Here is a 19,729-nt window from a genome sequence, read left to right on the forward strand (position 1 = left end):
GAGCCAAGCAGCTCAGGAACACAACAACCCGCTCCCACCCAGGGAGCACCCACTTCGTCGAGCCCACAGCCCGACAATGTAGCCCAGGCTACGTCATCGCATCTGACGCAGCAATTGGATGTCCAGATGAACAACCCAGAGGAAAACCCTCCTCCAGGGCAATGAATCCACCCTTGAGAGAAGGGAAAGTGACACGGTAATACGCCATCGAGGCGCCCGTGAATACACCTTCCCCCAACTCGAGGCCCCACACACAATACTGTATGCGAGGAACCGCAAGTAACAATTGCGGAAATCTCCACTCCGTCAAAAGACCCACATCCACCACCGCTCGTGTGTAAACACCACTTACACATGAACCCTCACAGAACAAGTGAGGAACACCAAAGACATACAACCTTTGGGTCGAAATCCATTTTCGACAAACTCCACCATTTCTTTCTTCTCTCCCTGCGATACCAATGTATCGCCATTCACTTCAAAGTAATGGCCCACACTCATTCACTCCTTAAACCCCCTCTCTTTCTTTCACCAACATGTACAAAATCGCCCACTTTAAAGTGGCGACAACAAAAACACTCATTGATAATTCCAAACTCAATGTAAATCAACTATTAAAACTCTGTTTCTATTCACTATCAACCTTGTATGCGTCGCAAATGCAACGCAAGGGGGAGAATGTCAGGGCAATAGCCCCAAACCCCGAGTCACATGTAAACTAGATACATATAGTCACGTGGGCAAGCGGGAACCTCCGGGTAACCGCTTACACACCACCGTAAAATACACCATCTTGTATCACTTACGGCCTTGTGTGCTGAGCAACCCTAAGACCTCACAATCTGTTACATTAATTGTAACACCTTCTCAATGTCACGGCCCCCTCCTGCTATAGAAATGGGCCAATTAGGCCTATTTTTATAACAGCCTGTTACTATGATTGGGACTGTGACCTGGCCCCAAAGTATCAAGAAGGTGACCAAGTCTGGCTCAATGCCCAAAACTACATGACTGACCACCCGACCAAAAAACTGGACCACAAGTGGCTCAGCCCCTTCAGAATCACTAAAGTCATCTCCCCAGCTGCCATCAAGCTCCAGCTTACCACTTGACAGAAGGGAATCCACCTGGTTGTGTCCGTGACGAATATCAGGCCACACCACCCAGATGGCATCACAGAGTGACCTGCTGACCCATGCCCAGGCCCAGAACTTGTAGAAGGAGAAGAAGAGTATGAGGTCAAGAGGATACTGAACTCTAAGTGGCTATGCTGGAAACTCTGGTATCTGGTAAAGTTCACTGCCTGGCCAAACTCTGAGAACCAATGGCTCCAGCAAGACCACTTAGCCCATGCCCCTGACTGGATCAAGGAATTCCACAGGATGCACCCCCAAGCTCCAGGGAGAGAGAGAGAGAACCACCTGGCTGCTTCAAGGCAAAGTGGCTTAAGGAGGGGGTGATGTCAGGGCACACCCACCTGACCTGGTACCCCACTATCCACCGCTCCTCACCTCCTCCCCCTCCCCCTCACCCTCTTCTCATTTCTGTTTCCTCACTTTCTTCCTATTTTTACTTCCTCTTTATTTTCTACATGGATGACCTTTCTTTGTATCAATGTACCATTGACCCATCTGCAGCATGCCCATGACACACTTGACCTGGGCACCTCGGGCAACTTCCCGCTGTGCCCAGCATGTGTGCTCGCACTGGATGCCCTCAGGATCTCCCATGGAGACACCTGGGTGGTTACAGCTGTGTGCAAGGGTGACGTGGCATCTGTCATGTGACCCAAGCCGCATGTATATAAACATACCTGAAGTGGGAACCGAAGAAGTAGCCTTCTTCTCAACTTTCCACTTCAGTCTGAGTGGCTAGGGACTACTGTCCCATATCAGGCTTGTCAGTATGCATGCCCGATCTGCGCCCCACCAGACTCTCAGCGCTGGATGCTACACCCAGGCCTCCTTGACCCCAGATGAGTCCCTGACACACTGTCCTTGAGCGAGGACTGAGCCCTGATAGCAGAAGAAGGGTTCAACCTACTTCTATCCCCCCCGATGTCGCTGGAAGATCAGATAGCAGAGCTGACTCACCAGCTCCAAGATCTCCAGGCCCAGCTGGCCACCCAAACCTGACCCATGGCCCCAGCCCCAGTCCCTACACCCACTCCGGCTTGTAAGCCACCCAAAGTAGCCACCCCTACCCCCTTCTCCAGGTCGCAAGATGACCTAGACTGCTTCAAGGCAGAGTGTGGACTCTACATGAGCATGCACCATGCCGAGGTTCCAGATGAACACAGTCAAGTCCTGTTTGTCAGGGGCTGCTGGACCATGGGCCACCCAATGCATCAACTCCCTCCTCGCCCCAGGTGCCCCAGGCATCACCTTTGATGACTTTGCCCAAGAGCTGGACTCCATGTTTGCTGATCCTAACTGCCAGGCTACAGCCCAACAAAAGCTGGCCTCACTCTGACAGGGGAATGAGTCCATGGACAAGCTGATCCAGCAGTTTGAGCTCCATGGGCCAATATCACAGATGGGAGACATTGCTCTAATGGACCGGTTTGAGCAAGCCCTCCACCCACACCTCTGGGAGAGCATCTACCACCTCCATCCGATGCCTGCAACCTGGGCTGAGTGGAGACACGAGGCCTCTATCATCATGACTGCCAAGCCCTCCCTCATCTGCCCCCCCAGCGCTGCCTACCTCCACCCCTGCCACATCCCAGAAGCCAGACCCTCAACCTATGGACCTGGACTGCATGCACTTCCCCTGCATTGAGCAAAGGGGCAGTAGGCTCTGCTTCAACTGCAACCAACCAGGGTGTCATATCCTGGATCTTCCACCTCCCTCTGCCCTATCCCTACATGACTCCTATGACCTCCACCAGCCCTCCCAATCTCTCTCTGCTGCCTCTGGTCGATGCCAACAGCCCTAGGACTACCTCCTCCCTCGACTCTCTCCTGCTCTGCCTCCCATCTACATCTGCATCACCTCTGGACCTCCACCACCATACCACCACCTCCTTGGACACCTTGTTCAAAGGAGATGTGCCTGCTCGTTGTTGATAAATCTCAACTTGCCTATCCACCCTCCTTCCTACCTCCAGTCTCTGCACCTCCAGTGCCTTCCCATTCCTATTTTACCTCCGGTCTTGATAATCTTTATTGTTTTATCATTTGATATTTTCTACAACCCCAATCTTCCGGACTACAACTTCCGGGCTCCGGACCTTTCCAGAAGCCTTTTCTCTGTAGTTCCCTGCTTGTTCATAGACGTTTCCAGACCTTGCCATTCAGTTGGCTTTTAATTCTCTCACTCCACAAACCTCAGACGTAATTCAGGCTTTTCACCTATTCCTTATTTGTCTTGAGGATTCTTTCTATTTACTTCCCCTTCCCCTTGGTAACCTTTGTTTACCTTCGGATCCAAGTGTTTCCACTATATGTACCTGCATACCCCTCTAGTAAATAGTTTCCCCCCAGTTATAATATAAACAGTCTTGAGCCCTCCAAAACCTCCTCCAGGACATCTATTGCGTCCCACTCATCTGCTGCTCCAAAGAACTGAGTAACAGGCACTCCTAGAGATGCCTTGGTATAAAACCCAAAAGAATCGCATGACAAACGATTGACCCTCGCTAATGCCTCCTTCGTTAAGTAGTGAGGGGGGGCTTCTGGCCCCCTTCTGCTGGTGGCCTCGGTTCCTCCATCGCCAGCTCCCCTGACAAATTGGGGACAACGAGAACATACTGGGTGCAGCGCTGTAGGAGAAATAACGGTCACACTATGGAAACCCATTTTGGAAATATGCCAGATAAATCACACAACCTCATACGACAAGTAGATATGAGAAAATAGAAGGACCTGAATTTTTACGAATTATTATGACTATACACGATAAATCGAAAGAAAGAAAAATAGCAAAGATACTTCAAGCTTACCATCAACGAGACGGAATTCTCGGGGGAATTTATAGCAAATATCAAACCAAGAATTAGGACAATTGACCAAGATTTGACTATAAAAACAATCAGAGAACCTCCACGGAAACTACTTTCCCACGTCCTCACACGTAGCCAAGGATGGAAGTACCACGGAACAAGGATTCCTCAGGAACTAATGCAAAATTCAAAGTCGTGTCTATAATAGGAAATGTAGATGTCCCCCAAACGGACCCAATGAAAGTAATTACAGGGGAAACTACCCATAAACGACGGAGATATGACTAAAACTCCTGCAAAACGAGGACAATGTCTAAAAGGCAAGCGCAAAGATTAACCAGTAACGACCGAGACAAGCTTGATAGCCCATTAGAAAGGAAGGGATCTAATCTTAATCCTCCCAAATTTTCATAATAAAAGGATCATGCATTAATGAGATATCCAATAACGGGAATAGCGACATCAAAAGTCCGAGCTCAGGGAAAAGACGATGTTTGCGTAGGATCCATAATTAAAACATACAACGAAATTTACACGGGAATTATGAAAAATAGGGAACTATAGTTATGCAAATTTTCAGCCCAAACGGTCGAGCCGTTGTGAAGTTATACCCATGACGGGAATATAGAAATCCGCATCATGTGTAATGACACATGAGGGTGTCAATGCGCAGGGAACCGGCTGTTGGAACCGAGATCCGCACTTCGGCAGATCGTGAAGACCAATTTCCGTCCAAACAAGGAAGAGCCTGGTCACCACAAAGCACAGAAAGTGCAAAACAACCTTAGATCATGAGGGAAAAATCTGAAATAAATCACAGAAGCCCATATGAAAGAAATGAACACCTGCACATATCATAAATCCTGAACAATTAAACGGAAATGGCGCCCGCATACAAACGACTATGGGAACGATGCACGTGATTACCGAATGTGCGTGCGAACTTTTGCTAACTCAATGAATACCAGGAAATAGGACACAACCTTAGGTGGGAATAAATAAAAATTTATGACACCAAGAACGTGAGAAAACATCCAGAAATGAATGAGATACAAGGACATGAAGTTAGAAACCTGAAAACGCGTGGGAAGACAGCTTTAAGAGGTCCAGAGTCCTAAATAAAATACATAAAAATATGATATCTCCAAGGACGACCTACTATAACAACGAACAATACATATGGAGGATTAGGATGTGATAATACAAAGGGGAATCAGGGAATATGAACGAAATTCACGAAAACCACTAAACTACAATGGACCATGGCGGGAATTTTAGGGAATGATGTTCTAATGAAGTGTCATATCCATACAATCCCGACCTCCGCTCCGGGCTCCCGGAACTCCGAACTCCGACTTCCGGAGTCCTACTTCCCTTCCGTCACTTTCTCCTTGCCGACTCCCAAGAGGTTATCCCACCTCCGGCTCGGACACCACCTTCGGTCCGACTCCGGAACATTCCGGGTCCGACCCCAACCTCGACACCTTCCAGACGAGTATGCAACACCTATGCTCCTGACTCCGGGCCTCCGCTCCGGAATCCCGTTCACATCTCTGTCTCTGGAACCTCCGGTCTTAGCTCCGACCTCGGACTTTGACCCCACCTCCGCTTATACCCATTGTATTGGTTAGCTCATTCCATTTAATTACCTTTGCCGGAGTTTAACTTCCGAGTTCAGACTTTCCAGACTTACATCGGACCTTGCAACTATTGCATTGCTCCATTCAGTTCCGCTATTCTCCCTCATTCCTATTTGGGCTACTGCTTCCTTTCTATTCAGTCAGCTAGCCATTCCCCACTCCCAACCTCCTTCCTTCCTCCTTGGGCCTTGGCCCTTCACTCCTCCTTTGGGAAACACCATTGAGTCAAACCCTTGACCCTCAGTGTTGTCCCCTCTTTCAGCTCCCTTTGTCTCCTTTTGGAGTACCCTCGCTCCTTTTGATTCCAGACCCCTCCTTATATACAATGTACATAGTAACTTGTAACCTCAGTCCGAAATCGGCCTGAATTCCCCCCAAGAGACTTTCCCTCTGCTAGATCCGAAATTAGGGACCCCCAGGACAACCAGCAATGGCACAGCACTCCGCTTGAGTCGCTGAGGCTGAGGTCCTTCCACGCTAAGTCTCCGATTCCACTCCGGAGTCGTCCGAATCCACCCGGTTCTAACAGTCAGGTCTGAAGGTGAATATCAGAATGGGCGGCGGTAGGGTAGGACTCCAGAGGTGGTGAAGATGGGGGTCTGGGAGTTGGATCGGGATCGGGTATGTGCAGATATGACAACTTTCCTGTGTATCGATGTACCATTGACCTACCCACAGTGCACATACATGTCAGGGGACGACTCCCGGGTCCCCATGACCCTCCCCTATGGCCCACAGCCTCAGGTCTGGCCAGCCCTATCCAGGGCACAATCTACTGTGGGTAAGGAGATGAGAAGGAGGCTAACTTCTCATCTTCCCACAGTGGCCACAATATCAGCAAAACTTCCGGGGATACCCGGAAGTCACATGAAGGGGTAGGAACCGGGTCCGGAGCATGCGGCAGAGCCCCCATATTCTGCAATCACCTCCAACTCCCTTGATGGTCACCACCCCCTCAATTCAATATATTACCTACACCTCCCTAAGTACAGAACCCTGAAGGCTTCTGGACAGCTCCGATGTCCACTAGCACACTCCTGCCCCTGCTGGGCAATTCACTTGCTTGCCCTGAAAGCCTACCTTTGGGCCTATCCCTCCTTTCCGTTTCTGGGTTATAGCCTGCCATTCCACTAACCCCATTACCCGACTCGTTGGTAATATTCAGTTGGCTAATGTTTGACTCCATTAGCTCCACTCCATTTGGCCCTGCCATTCATGGGCCTGCCCTCACTGTAACTATATATACATAACTTGTAGATAGGTTACACCCTAGTGATAAAATCGACTAGAGTTGATCCCCCTTTTAGTTCTCGCTGCCAGTAAGTAAATTAGGGCATGGACATGTAACTTGGCACAGCGCTCCTGGCCTGAGTCGCTGAGGCTGAAGCCCTCCATCATGGAGACAACTCCTTCATCTCACTTCCGGTCTCTAACATACATAGAGTCACATGGCTAAGTGGCAACTTCCGGTTACTGCTTAACACCATTGTAAATATACACACCATTGTATCACTTATGGTCTGGTGTGCTGAGCAACCCCCCTGAGACCTCACATGTTCTGTGATCTTAGTATCAGCAGGATGAGTGTCAGATACACGGCAAGGAGGGCAGTGTCCCTAGACCTTTCCCTGGAAGGAGGCTGGAGGTAGAGAATGGGTGGAAGGACTGTGGCCTCAGCGACTTGGAGAGGAGCACTGTGCCTATGTTTGGTAACGCTTTAGGAGTCTGGTCCTTAACTTCAGAACAGAGGGCACCAACTCTGGGGGATAGTCTCATCGATTTTGCACTAAGGTGCCATCAACTACAGTACAGGACTTATAACATAATAGAAGACAAATGGGAACAAAGGGGAAAACCCAAGGGGGACTTACCCACTTGCCGGGTCAGCGAGCTCATGAGAGAATTGCCTTATGGAGCATTGTGGAGTGGGTAGGTGAAGGGTGGAATTAGCGACAGCTACTGGAGAGTGGGAAAACCTTTGTGGAGTGGGTGGAGGTAAGTGTCATGGCCCCACAAAGTCCTTGCCCTTCTACCACTTCCAGCATCTGCACCCCCATTCTTGTGCCCGTTGTTTGCACCTGTTATTTGCACCATTGTCCATCACTCAGCGGTGCCGATAGTGGTCCCCATCTACAGCCCCGTAGCGGCACCTCCTTCTTTCTCCCGCTACCACTTGAGTTCCTCAGCCATTTGGCCGATACCGTTTTATTCCTCTATTGACACTCAGTTACTCCTTTATTGACATTTGATTTATTTGTATATTGACATTCTGATCCGCCACCATATTGGCACCTAGATTGTCAGCTTATTCATTCTGCCTCCCAACTTCACTGTCCTCTGTTCCATTCATTTCTTCTGTTCCATTTCCCTGGTCCTTTTAGTTTTGTCGCACTTTCCTGCTCCCATCCTGCACCGGACCGGCTGGCCCCTTCTCTGTTCTCTTTTTGTACTTATACTTGTAGTTTACTGTTGATGTACCTCAGTTCGAATATCAACTAGAATCCCCCCCCCAAGTATTCTCACCTTAAGTTCGCCTCTCAGTTCCATCTCTGCTTAAGTCAACGTTGCAAGAGGGCTAGCGGCTCTCTATGCCGACTAAGCTCGTGGGGCCAAACTCTCCTAAACTCTCTACTTTCTCTCTAAACTTCGCTTGACTCTCAATCCTTAAACTCCGTGTGGGTTCTCCGGGATTTCCGCAAGGTCCGGGCTCAGCGTCCACTACTCACTCGTTGTGAGCTAGACAGCTGCCCTTATTTCTACTGTTGGAATTCCACTCACTCACTCCAACTCTAGCGCGTCCTAGCACCTTAGAGAATTTGGGGGAGGGGAGAACTTCTATTCCAAAATCCGGTATGTACAGGATATAAGGAACAATTATTTTTAGAATAATTGATGAGAAATATTGGTACCATATGGCACCTGCATACCTTATTAGGCAAAGTAATAAAAAAGGGTAACAGTAACAATAAAAGAATATCAATCAATATCTGAAATGATGGCAAAATATGAAAATAAGAGAAAATAAGCGATATCTCAATGGATTTACGGAATTAAGAGCCTAAATTGGAAATGTAGCCGGAGATAACTCTCACGCAGCCAATGAGCATTTTTACCAATTTATTAGACGCCGTGGGAACGAGTGAGGCTGGAATTCTGGGTTGCCGCCTGAGATTCCCACGCCCGCACATGCCCGTGACCTGCTGTGCCTAACTTCTCCAACACGGAACTCCGTCAAATCTCCACCGATTGGGACGTTCTTGGTATCGTCAGAATCGTACGAATTAGGACTATTTTTGGATACCAAATTTGTACCGAGTCGTCGCGTGAATGAAAGTTGTTTTCTGATCGTGGAAGTGGGTATCCGAGCCGAGTCTGTGCGTGGGCGATTATCCCGCCTACAACGTCACCACAAGGTACCTCCCACTAACTTGAAATATGGGACAGCCTAGAACGCGTGGCGCAATGCTCCAGCCAAGTCATTGAAGCTGAAGTCCCAACCACCACGATGCCTTGCAACGGAGTAGCTCATTAGCTAAGTGTCCACTCATGCCACCATACTCCACTCCGCTTCCTGTGAATACCTCGAATACAGTAAGGCGGAGTTGGTATGGATATGACAATGAGTTCCACAATTGCTAGTGGCTTGGGCCTGGGCTGACCATCCTTCAGGTATAATTGCTCAACACCAGAGCTGCAACACATGGGGCACCTGGAGGTGCTTGGCCATTTATCACCTCCTCCATCAGTTTCCTGGAACTGGACACAATCAAAACTCAACAAGATCAAATGAGTGGTGGCTCCTAGCATATACATACCTCCCTGTTAAGCCTTTTGGACAGTGAAAGTGATTCCAGTGGGCTTACCATTGACTCTACCTGTTGACTGGCAGTGACAGCAGCTCTTGAATTCTCACAGATTTTTTTTGTCAGAGAATCTTGGTCCTCCTTTGCATTTAGGATGGCCCCATGATGGAATTGAAACAGCAGGGCTATGGGTCTCACTGGGAAGAGATCTAGAAAACTCCTTCCATGGTCTATAGCCTGCAGGACTCCCGCTGACCAGGGATGTGGAATAGAGGTAGAGCAGGGACTTTGGCTTTGAATGCATCCATTGCGAGATCTTAGCGAGGTCCGAGACGAGAATTTGGACTTGTTTGTACTGTAAACATGAACAAATATTTTCCGCCCGAAGTCCCCCATCCATTCATTCAAACTGTATTGATTAGGTCACCCGTGGCAACCGTGAACCCTTTTCTAACTGCGACAACCATTCAGTAAAAATCCGCATTCATGAACCGAGGTTTGATTCCAGCCTCTCTATAATATTACGAAGTCATAGAGGCTGGAGTCCTGCCTAAGTGCAATTGCAGGAGGCCCCTTATAGAAAAACACCCTATCAGATAGGCTTAACAACGCAAAATGGGTACCCAATTGAGCCCCGGTTCTGTAGGTTCACTGTGCACGTCCACACCTGCTAAAGAGCAGCAAACACATAAATGACTGGGTACAAGAAGCGGGAAAATCAGATTCTGAAGCAGGTCATGCAGCTGCCAAGTGCCACAGGCTCAAAGATTGTAACCTCAAGCCCGGGGTTCCAATTGGCACGCCCCAAACGTCTCCGACAGCATGGCTAATTAAGGCACCCTTTAGGACGGAAGGAGGCACCAGATATTCCTTGTGAGCTAACTGAATGGCTAACGCACTCGCAACCTTAGCAGCTGACAGGCCAGTGCCACTCGCGAACTTCTGCGCGTTCGGGGCGCTGATATAAGGAACTACAAGACGGATGCCCTGGGCAAAAACAGTGATGAAAGCTCCATAGTTGGACCACGATACCATTTTGAAACAGTCCTCGATAGCGCCAATGGTGTTAGCCCCAGGAACAGAAGTAGGACTGAATAATCCTGTGTCCATTCCTCGGTTCCCTGCAGCGACTACAACGTGCAAACCATGGCTGATGGCAGTATCGATGGCTTCGTTAATGGCTAAATTGTAGTCGAAGGTAATGGTTACCAGTAGGATGGAATGGTGGCCAGACGATGCGGATCGTTGGACAACCCAGATGACGCCATCGATTACCTTGGACAGAGGTCCCACGCCTGCATCGGAGACAACCTTGACCGAATAAATGTTGGCCCCGGTCGCCTCGCTATACGGGTTCCCCACTGCTATCCCGGCCATCATTGTGCCATGACCATTGACATCATTCGGGGAGTAATCACTACCGGTCTGCACTCACAAGCAGGTATGGGTGAACATATATGACAGTGCATAAAGAGAGATACGCACATAACCATCATGTGCACGGCCGCCAAAGCAGAGGTGCCCAAAGAAGATACCGCTATCGAACAAATAAATATCCACTCCACCCCCATTCCCAAGTGGACCGTCGCGTCCTCCGAGTTCACCTGGGTCATCCCTTATTTCGGCTGGGACATCGTTGCACTCTGTCGCACACCCCTCATTCGCTTCGTGGAGGTCATCGTAAATGGAAGCTATGCCATCAGCTTCGACATATTTAACTTCGGGGCAACCGAAAATGCGAGAAAGGGGTGCTCCAATTGCGTGTGCGGAGTAGCCATTCAGGACTTCGAAAGTTAGCCTATCTTCGAGGGGAAATTCTCAAATATCAACTTACGTTCATACCGGTGATTGATTGAAAATTCTGACCCAGGGCTTCGGGTGGATATCCGAGTGATATCCTCGATATGACGTTCTATATCTTCGCCGGATTTCAGCACGCTAAGCAATGAGTCAGCCAGTATTATGCTATCCCATCTGTGGGACGTACACAATGTACGAGTCTGGCTTTACTGGACCCCTCGGCTTGGTACGAACAGAAGCAGCAAGGGCCGTTGTGATAGTGGAAGCGAATATAGTAATGGGAATGACCCTGGTTGAGAACTTCATTGGCTGACTGGTGAGAGCACAAGGAAGACTGAGAGGACGTCCGAAGAGCCATATATGTAGCATCAGCCCAATGTGAAACCTGGTTTTCGGCCTGGTCTGCACAATATACAACCTGATGGTAGACGGGCTGGTCCTGGGAAGTCATAGGGTCCTGCCCTGAAGCGGCAGAACTCTTCTTGCCTTGCGGGTTTAGTCACCATCAACGTTGCCGTCAGCTGAGACCTCACCCGAGTTTCTCAAATTGTTGTGCCTTTTTTTCACATTTGTCCACAATCGCACCGCAAATTGTGAATTCAGAACCACCGATTTACACTGCAGCGCTCGATATCGGTGGGATTTTAATCACATATCAGTTGGGAGACTGGAAAGCAGAATTTTACACAAATGTTACATCTCTCATGTAGCATACAAAGTCACTGCAACTTTTCGGAAGACAAATGCGGTTTCAATTCGGTATCTATACACATCCCAGGGTTGCTGAGGCTGGGACAGAAACGAGTGGCTCAGATTCGGATCAGAATCCGCGGATTTCAGAAGTTTGGAACCCATAACCGCATCTAGCAATTAGAAATCTGCGGATATGCATTAGGAAAACCCCAACACCGATTGAAGTGATTGAGATCATTTCGTTGTTACTGAAACTGCAATCAGCCGATGTAGATTACAATACATTGTGCTTTTATTCTATAGTTCCTCTTTCAATCCTCTCTGTGTACGCATGCAATCCAACATCTCTATGGACTCGTTTGCGGACGAATGCGGTGGGTGTCCGTCTCCACTTTCTCTCCATTCTCTTATCACTTTATCCTCAGCGATTTGGTCTCAAACGTTTTTAACTTCCGCCATATTGGCGTATTCTCATCTACTAATTGTGGATGCCCTGGCTTTTCTGTGAATGGTTTGACTGAGAATCGTCTTTGTGTTGGCCTACTTCGTCACCCCTTTTGGGGTGATTGATATCAATCCGGCTTTCCAGCCTGTGTCAATCTCCGTATCCAATTTCCCTTTTATGATCAGTACTATCGAACTGTATTCAATGTGGTCTTGTCTCCATCATGTCCGGTTCAACAGCGGAAATTGATTTGCCTGGCTTTATGTCTTTGCAGCTCGGCAGACTCCAAACGCTTAAACAACGAGAGTGTGCTTCGCATACTCTCCCATTTTCGACACATTGGCTCCTATTATCCTCATCATAAGAACATCTGTGAATTATTGGAATCCTTGGCTTATTCAGATCTTTGTGCTCTGTGTTTCTTTCACCACATTCCTTATCTCCAGCCCCTGCCTCTCAATCGCGAGCAAATGCGTTCTCAGTTGTTTGCTCACATCGCGTCTGTCACTCCCCCTTCTGCTTCCGAACCTAACATACGCTGTCGGCCGCTCATGATCACCGATGGTAATGATCACTATCAACTCACTCGGTTTCTGTCCGACATCTCTGAATCCGTTGTACATCAAAAATTTCTTCACAGAGTAATGTCTCACTTCCACATCCCATGCCCCCCACATTCCTCCGTGGCATCGTTACGACGTTCATTGCTTCACCTTTTTTACTTCAATGTCCGCAGCTCCTCTCGTGCCACTTATACTCCCCCTCTTGCCGCGGCCAATCAGTTAGATGATATTTATCACAATTGGCGCTTGCAATGTGCGTTACGATGGCCCTCCAGAATTCCTGACCACTGTAAAACCGAAATGGTGAAGCACTTTTTTGCGTTATTATCCTCTCGCTCATTGACTACTACAGTGTGCGCAGTGTGTGGGGCTGCAATGCTCTCGTCAGCGATGGTTCCAGAACAGCCTGATCAGCCAGGGGAGAGACCCTATAGGGTATCAATTTTGCGTTGTTATACATACCCTAGGGGGTCTCCCAATATGGGGGTCCCCCTATGGCCCCTTCTATATAATTATGAATATATTGTTATCAAATGGGGGTGGGCCCCTATTTTATATTGTAGCAGAGTCATCTGAACTATTGTTATATTCTTATGGACTCATTGTCTGTGCACATTGCTGGCTGCTGTCCAGAAGGGTGTCAAGACTGTTTCCCACGGTCCAGACACATTTTACATAGAAAAATGCAAAATACTTTTTCGGATGCGAGCCTTTTGGGATAACTCAATGTCTGTGCTCATGCTGACCACTGTCTAAAGGGGTGTCAGAACTGTTTCCCACGGTGTCAACACACTTTACACCAATGAATAGCCCATTTGAATAGCTTCCAAGATATATGATTTGAGACTAAATTGACCAACAGATTATTGAAAAAAATACTTTTTTAGACAAGACTGAATCCTGCAGACATGTCTTCTGAAATTCATGGACCCACCAGTTAGGCAGATTATTCATGACATTTGCACCACTATATGTACATACCCTGGGGGTCTCCCAATATGAGGGCCCCCAGATCCTTTTACAATTGTATTGCTATCAGTATGCCCAGAATTTACCTGTGTTGCAGTGCTCAACTATACACTCAATTGCAGAATTATGTTTACCCCCCTAAGTAACATATGGGGGCACCTAGGGGCCCCATACTGATAGCAATACAATTGTAAAAGGGTCTGGGGGCCCTCATATTGGGAGACCCCCTAGGGTATGTATCAGTGCAAATGTCATGAATAATCTGCCTAACTGGTGGGTCTGTGGATTTCAGAACACATGTCTGCAGAATTCAGTCTAGCTCAAACTCATGTCCAAAAAAGTATTTTGCATTTTTCTCGATAATTTATTTGTCAATTTAGTCTCAAATCATATATATTGGAAGCTTTTCAAATGGGCTATCCATTGGTATAAAGTGTGTTGACACTGTGGGAAACAGTCCTGATGCCCCTTTAGACAGTGGTGTTAGAACTGGGTGAGGGTGGATGATTCTGGAGGGGAACCGGAGACTTAGCAAGGAGGGACCTTGGCCTCAGCGACTCAAGTGGAGTGCTGTGCCATTGCTGTTTGTCCATTTGGTCCTTAATTTCATAGGTGGTGAGCAGGAAGTCTCTAGGGGGCATTTCAGGTCGATTTTAGACTAAGTGTCAGGGCCTGGCCTCCGTCCAGGGGCGGCCCTACCTCAGAGCTGGACACTTGCAGTGTCCCAGGTAGCCAGGTGCTGGATCCTATCCCAAGCTCCTCAAACTCACTAAGCGGGGATTGAGTTGTCATGTATTATGGAAGGTAGCTACAACTTGCCTAAGTGTCATATCCATACAATCCCGACCTCCGCTCCAGGCTCCCGGAACTCCGAACTCCGACTTCCGGAGCCCTACTTCCCTTCCATCACCTTCTCCTTGCCGACTCCCAAGAGGTTATCCCACCTCCGGCTTGGACACCACCTTCGGTCCGACTCCAGAACATTCCGGGTCCGACCCCAACCTCGACACCTTCCAGACGAGTACACAAACCCTATGCTCCCGACTCCGGACCTCCGCTCCGGTATCCCGTTCACGTCTCGTCTCCGGAACCTCCGGTCTTAGCTCCGACCTCGGACTTTGACCCCACCTCCGCTTATACCCATTGTATTGGTTAGCTCATTCCATTTAATTACCTTTGCCAATATTCCGGAGTTTAACCTCCGAGTTCGGACTTTCCGGACTTACTCCAGACCTTGCAACTATTGCATTGTCCATTTCAATTCCGCTATTCTCCCTCATTCCTATTTGGGCTGCTGCTTCCTTTCTATTCAGTCAGCTAGCCATTCCCGACTCCCATCCTCCTTCCTTCCTTCTTGGGCCTTGGCCCTTCATTCCTCCTTTGGGAAACACCATTGAGTCAAACACTTGACCCTCGGTGTTGTTCCTCTTTCCATCTCCCTTTGTCTCCTTTTGTCCTACCCTTGTTCCTTTTGATTCCGGACCCCTCCTTATATACAATGTACCTAGTAACTTGTAACCTCAGTCCAAAATCGACTGGAATTCCCCCCCAAGAGACTTTCCCTCTGCTAGATCCGAAATTAGGGACCCCCAGGACAACCAGCAATGGCACAGCGCTCCGCTTGAGTCGCTGAGGCCGAGGTCCTTCCATGCTAAGTCTCCGATTCCATTCCGGAGTCGTCCGAATCCGCACGTTCTAACACTAAGTGGGGATTGAGTTGAGAAGAAGGGTAAGTTTCCCTATTCCCCGCTTGGCTGCTATAAAAGGAAATGTACTGTACAGTTCGTAACATGACTATGGGTAGAAGCCGAGCATGTTCCCGTTGAAGGAGGAGAACAGAAATCCTATAAAAGGCGTGTGTGTGTGTGTGTGTGTATTCTCGATATTTTACTTCCCAGACAGGCTGCCCGATTAAGGCGCCAAGGGGAAGGGGCGAGGCCCAAGGCATATTATCATACATGTTTCTATACTCAAGTTCCACATGATTCTAAGCTCCCGGATAACACCAACATCGTTCGCCAATGCCCGGATTCGCGACTGAACAATCCAACTTCTTCTGAATTGTGACAGTGGTAGACCGTATCACATGAGCCTGTTGTGCTGCAGGTGATCCCCTATAGAACGTCTGGGTCCATGCCAATTGAACTCCTAACTCCTGGCCGGTTGTGCCCATGAGAGGCCCTTTTCGGGTAGTGAATAGAAGACTTAGTCATATGATATGAACCTTTTCTATACTCAATGTAATCGGTAGTGGAGAAGTTGGTGATCAGGTGATCATGAGACCGGCTCCTCGGCTTGTTGGCCCGACGCATAAACACGTGCCTCTTGAGTCTTTGGAGAACCGCGACCTCCCAACAGGTGAGTCGAACCAACGTCCTCTCAATCGGCAAACGCCAGCGAGAGAGTAGATTGGCGGGTGTTACCACTATACCACCACTCCTCCTCCTATAAAAGGCTGTTCTTTCTTCTGATACTTATATGTTAGTATTGGTACTTTAACTCAACCACTGTAGCGTTTTGGTTGCTTTGTGTATTGATATTTGTATGTGTTACTGATTATTTGTGTGTGTATGAAACTCTCAGGGTTCAATTCACTTGTCTACCTGATTGTTCCACACGAAAATCATGCTATAGACCTACTATTTTCAGTCGTTTCACCTCTGTCTTGTCACTTTTAACTCGGAGCGACTCCAACCGACTTGACTCAATGTCACTATTTCTTAACTTCTTCTTAACTTTTTACTGAGGGTTGATCACTTTTACTCAGATGTGATCTGAACTGCACACTTATACTAATAAAACTTAATTTTTATTAGGACGCCTTATGACCTATGAGCCAGAGCACATAGGGGAGAGGAGTAAAGAAGGAAGAGGGGTCAGACCAGAAAATGTGGTCTTTTATACCTTTCCTAAGGGCTCTGTTTTCACATGTCACTTTACTATTTACATTGCTGAGTAATCTTATATTGAGCTTAGTAATCCTCTTATGTAAGCGATCAGCATCCCATTCAACTTCTAGAACTTTCTGGAAGTTTTGGTGTGGGAATTAGCCGATTGCATTGCCTAACACCCGTCATGACCTTATTTACCCTTGTTTACTCACTTTATTCTAAGTCACATGTCATGGGGTTATTTGTTAGCTTAAGGGTATAGCTTTCTGTTGATATAAACAACAGTAAACTATGAGGATTATTCATGAAGATATGAATTTCTCAAGATTTAATTTTGAGGTTCTCCAGATTGCTTTGGCATTAGCTCATCCATTTTCCTACAATTAATTCTGGATAAATTATGCCTTGTTTCTGGACTCGAACTCTTTAGTTTCGCATTTCTAGCTCATCCGTTTTAACCACAAACTCAGGATGTTTGAGCCAGTCTTCTCTGCAAGTGTGTTTTAATCTTGTTAAATCCGTTTCTCCCTCAATTCTTCAGATTTTAACATAAAATCTTTTTGTACACAGACCTATACTTCAACTCTTTAAGACCGACAAAGATTCATATTTTTCCCTATTTTCCTCATATAAATATTTCCAATTCTTTCATCTTTTCCTTGTACCTAACCATTTTTCATTATGTGAATGCCTTGATTTTCTTCCGATTTCTCTTTGTCATTCGTTTCGTACGTTCGTAAAAATATTTTCCCACGTTACCACGAATTTCTAATATTTTATTTGATACAGGAAACCTTGTTTTTATTTTCATGTGGGTTTATTTGCTGTTTTTCTTCATTTTCTGGACCATCTTTTAATTCCCAGACTTGAAAGTTCGCGTAGATACTCAATCCATCGACTCTGTTCTTCAGTATTTTTTCGATATTTTATTTCAATTCATTTTGTTGAGTTATGATTTTATTCCTATTTTTATTTCTGGTCCGTGGAGGTTGTATGATTTTTGTCCAATTTTCTGTGATGGTTTCTGGTTGTTTTAGTGTTGTAACTTTTATATTCCTACACCGTGATGTGGAAAAGGTGTCACATGGGTTAAGGCGAGTTGCTCACCTTGACCCACGTGATTTTTCCCACGGGTTCGCATGTGGGCTGTAGTTGTGAAAGATGGGAGGATGAGGGAAGTGGGGGGAGGTTTAGGGAAGGTGGTTCTGGGGTTGTATGGTCAGGTGTGGTTGCCCTGACACTAAGGCCTCAAACAAGTATGTCAAGCACCAATATATATAATGGAGAGGGCAAAAGCACAAGGAAACAAAGGTGGTCCGAATCGGAATGAAGGCGTCCAAACGGGAACAAAGGGATGACAGAAGCGGAGCGGTACTGAAGGTCATGGGGCAGAACCTGTGGTACATCCGAAAGGAGGTAAGGAGGGCGAAGCCCAGAGGGGCAGGAGGATGAGGGGAAGTGGGGATGATGACTAACTGGCTAGAATGGGAAGAAGCAGCAGTCCAAATAGGGATGAGGGGGAAATGCGAAAGATACATTACAAGCGGTGAAAGTACCAAAGGTGATCCATGGAGCTTGGGGGTTACGGAGGTGGGGTTGAAAGTCCAAGGAATATTGGCAATGGTGTTTACGTAGTATGAGGTCACCAATGCAATGGACTAAAGCCAAGGTGGAGTCAAAGTCCGAGGTAAGAACTATGATGGAGTCTCGGAGCAAAGGTACGAGCGGTGTCTGAGTATGAGGTATGGGACAGTGGCAGAAGGTCGTAACTTGGCAGAAGGTCAGTGGAAGAGGGCCAGAGGGAAGAGAGAGGAAAGAGGAAAGTGGAGAGGAGTGGAGAGGAAAGGTGTCAGGTCTGAAGGTGAGTATCGGAGCGGACGGGCGAAGGGTAGGAGAATGATGGGAGGGTGGAGGTGTTGTGAGGAGGAAGAGCGGTGTTCGGTCCGAGGTGAGTATCGGAGCAGACGGAGATGGGACAGGAGAAGGATGGAGGAGTGGAGGTGGCATGAGGGGTGTGGTGTGGTGTGGTGTCAGGACCGAAGGTGAATATCGGAATGGACAGCAGTAGGGCAGGACTCCGGAGGTGGTGAAGAAGGAGGTCTGGGAGTCAGGTCAGGATCGGGTATGCATGGATATGACAAGTGGTCAGCATGAGCACAGACATTGAGTTATCCCAAAAGACTCGTCTGAAAAAGTATTTTGTCTTTTTCATCGATAATTTATTGGTTAATTCAGTCTCAAATTATCTATCCAACTATGTAAATGTGTCTAGACTGTGGGAAACAGGCTTGACACCCCTCTGGGCAGCAGCCAGCAATGTGCACAGACAATGAGTCATGGGTTAAATGACCACAAAATAATAACATAACAATAGTTCAGATGACTCCGCTACAATACAATAATTTCAATTGTGGGGGGCCCCCAATACAAAAGAGCCTCTAGGGTGGGTTTAGCAATGCAAAATCGATATAGGGTCCCACCCCTGGCTGAGCAAGGTGTCCTTGTCATGTTGTGTCCCAATGGAATTGTCCACACTTCAACCTCCAATGTCTTGGTCTGGATGTGCTGCAAATGCAAACACACTTTAAGTCATGGTCATTTGCCTAATACTGCATTGGCTAACAATCTGTTCTTCAGTCCCATTCCTCCCCAATTAACTGGCCCATCAACATGCCAAATCCTGGATTATCCATTTGTGAGATGGATCCATATTGAATGCTCATTCCATTGGCCTGGCTGCACCCTCTTTCAATTCTACTGCTCAACATGCATTGAAAGGGCATATTATCGTTTTCCCTGTGAATGTCAAGATGACGTTCCTTAGGATAGGTCCGATCGCTATCCAGGTGATGCTGTCAGGTGGAGCTTGGTGTTCCAGGTCATCCGATGGTGGGTCAGAGACAGACTGGAGGTGGGGCGGAGCTCTGAGGGTGATGGGGTGTTGAAGGGACTCAGCTTCAGCAACTCAGAATGGAGTGCTGT

At 47.6% G+C, this 19,729-nt stretch overlaps 2 protein-coding genes across 2 annotated transcripts; one reads left to right on the forward strand and one right to left on the reverse strand.

Annotated features, from left to right (window-relative positions):
* Positions 1-9,789: 9,789 nt before the first annotated feature.
* EI90DRAFT_3088928 (peptidase S8/S53 domain-containing protein) lies at positions 9,790-11,616 on the reverse strand. The gene is made up of 4 exons (XM_039062281.1): positions 11,374-11,616; positions 11,221-11,324; positions 10,872-11,170; positions 9,790-10,811 (listed from the first exon to the last, which is right to left on the reverse strand). Exons 1-4 carry the CDS (start codon positions 11,553-11,555, stop codon positions 10,122-10,124), a joined length of 1,275 nt encoding a protein of 424 aa, XP_038908797.1. The 5' UTR covers positions 11,556-11,616; the 3' UTR covers positions 9,790-10,121.
* A 4,094-nt stretch (positions 11,617-15,710) lies between these two features.
* Positions 15,711-15,923, forward strand: EI90DRAFT_3088929 (uncharacterized protein; the record flags this gene model as incomplete). The annotated part of the gene is made up of 1 exon (XM_039062282.1): positions 15,711-15,923. A coding segment is annotated over one exon (213 nt), but the record flags the coding sequence as incomplete, so codon positions are not given.
* Positions 15,924-19,729: the final 3,806 nt, after the last annotated feature.

Source organism: Cantharellus anzutake (assembly GCF_015039405.1).
Source record: "Cantharellus anzutake strain C23 chromosome Unknown EI90scaffold_138, whole genome shotgun sequence".
In the NCBI taxonomy this organism is placed as follows: Eukaryota; Fungi; Basidiomycota; class Agaricomycetes; order Cantharellales; family Hydnaceae; genus Cantharellus; species Cantharellus anzutake.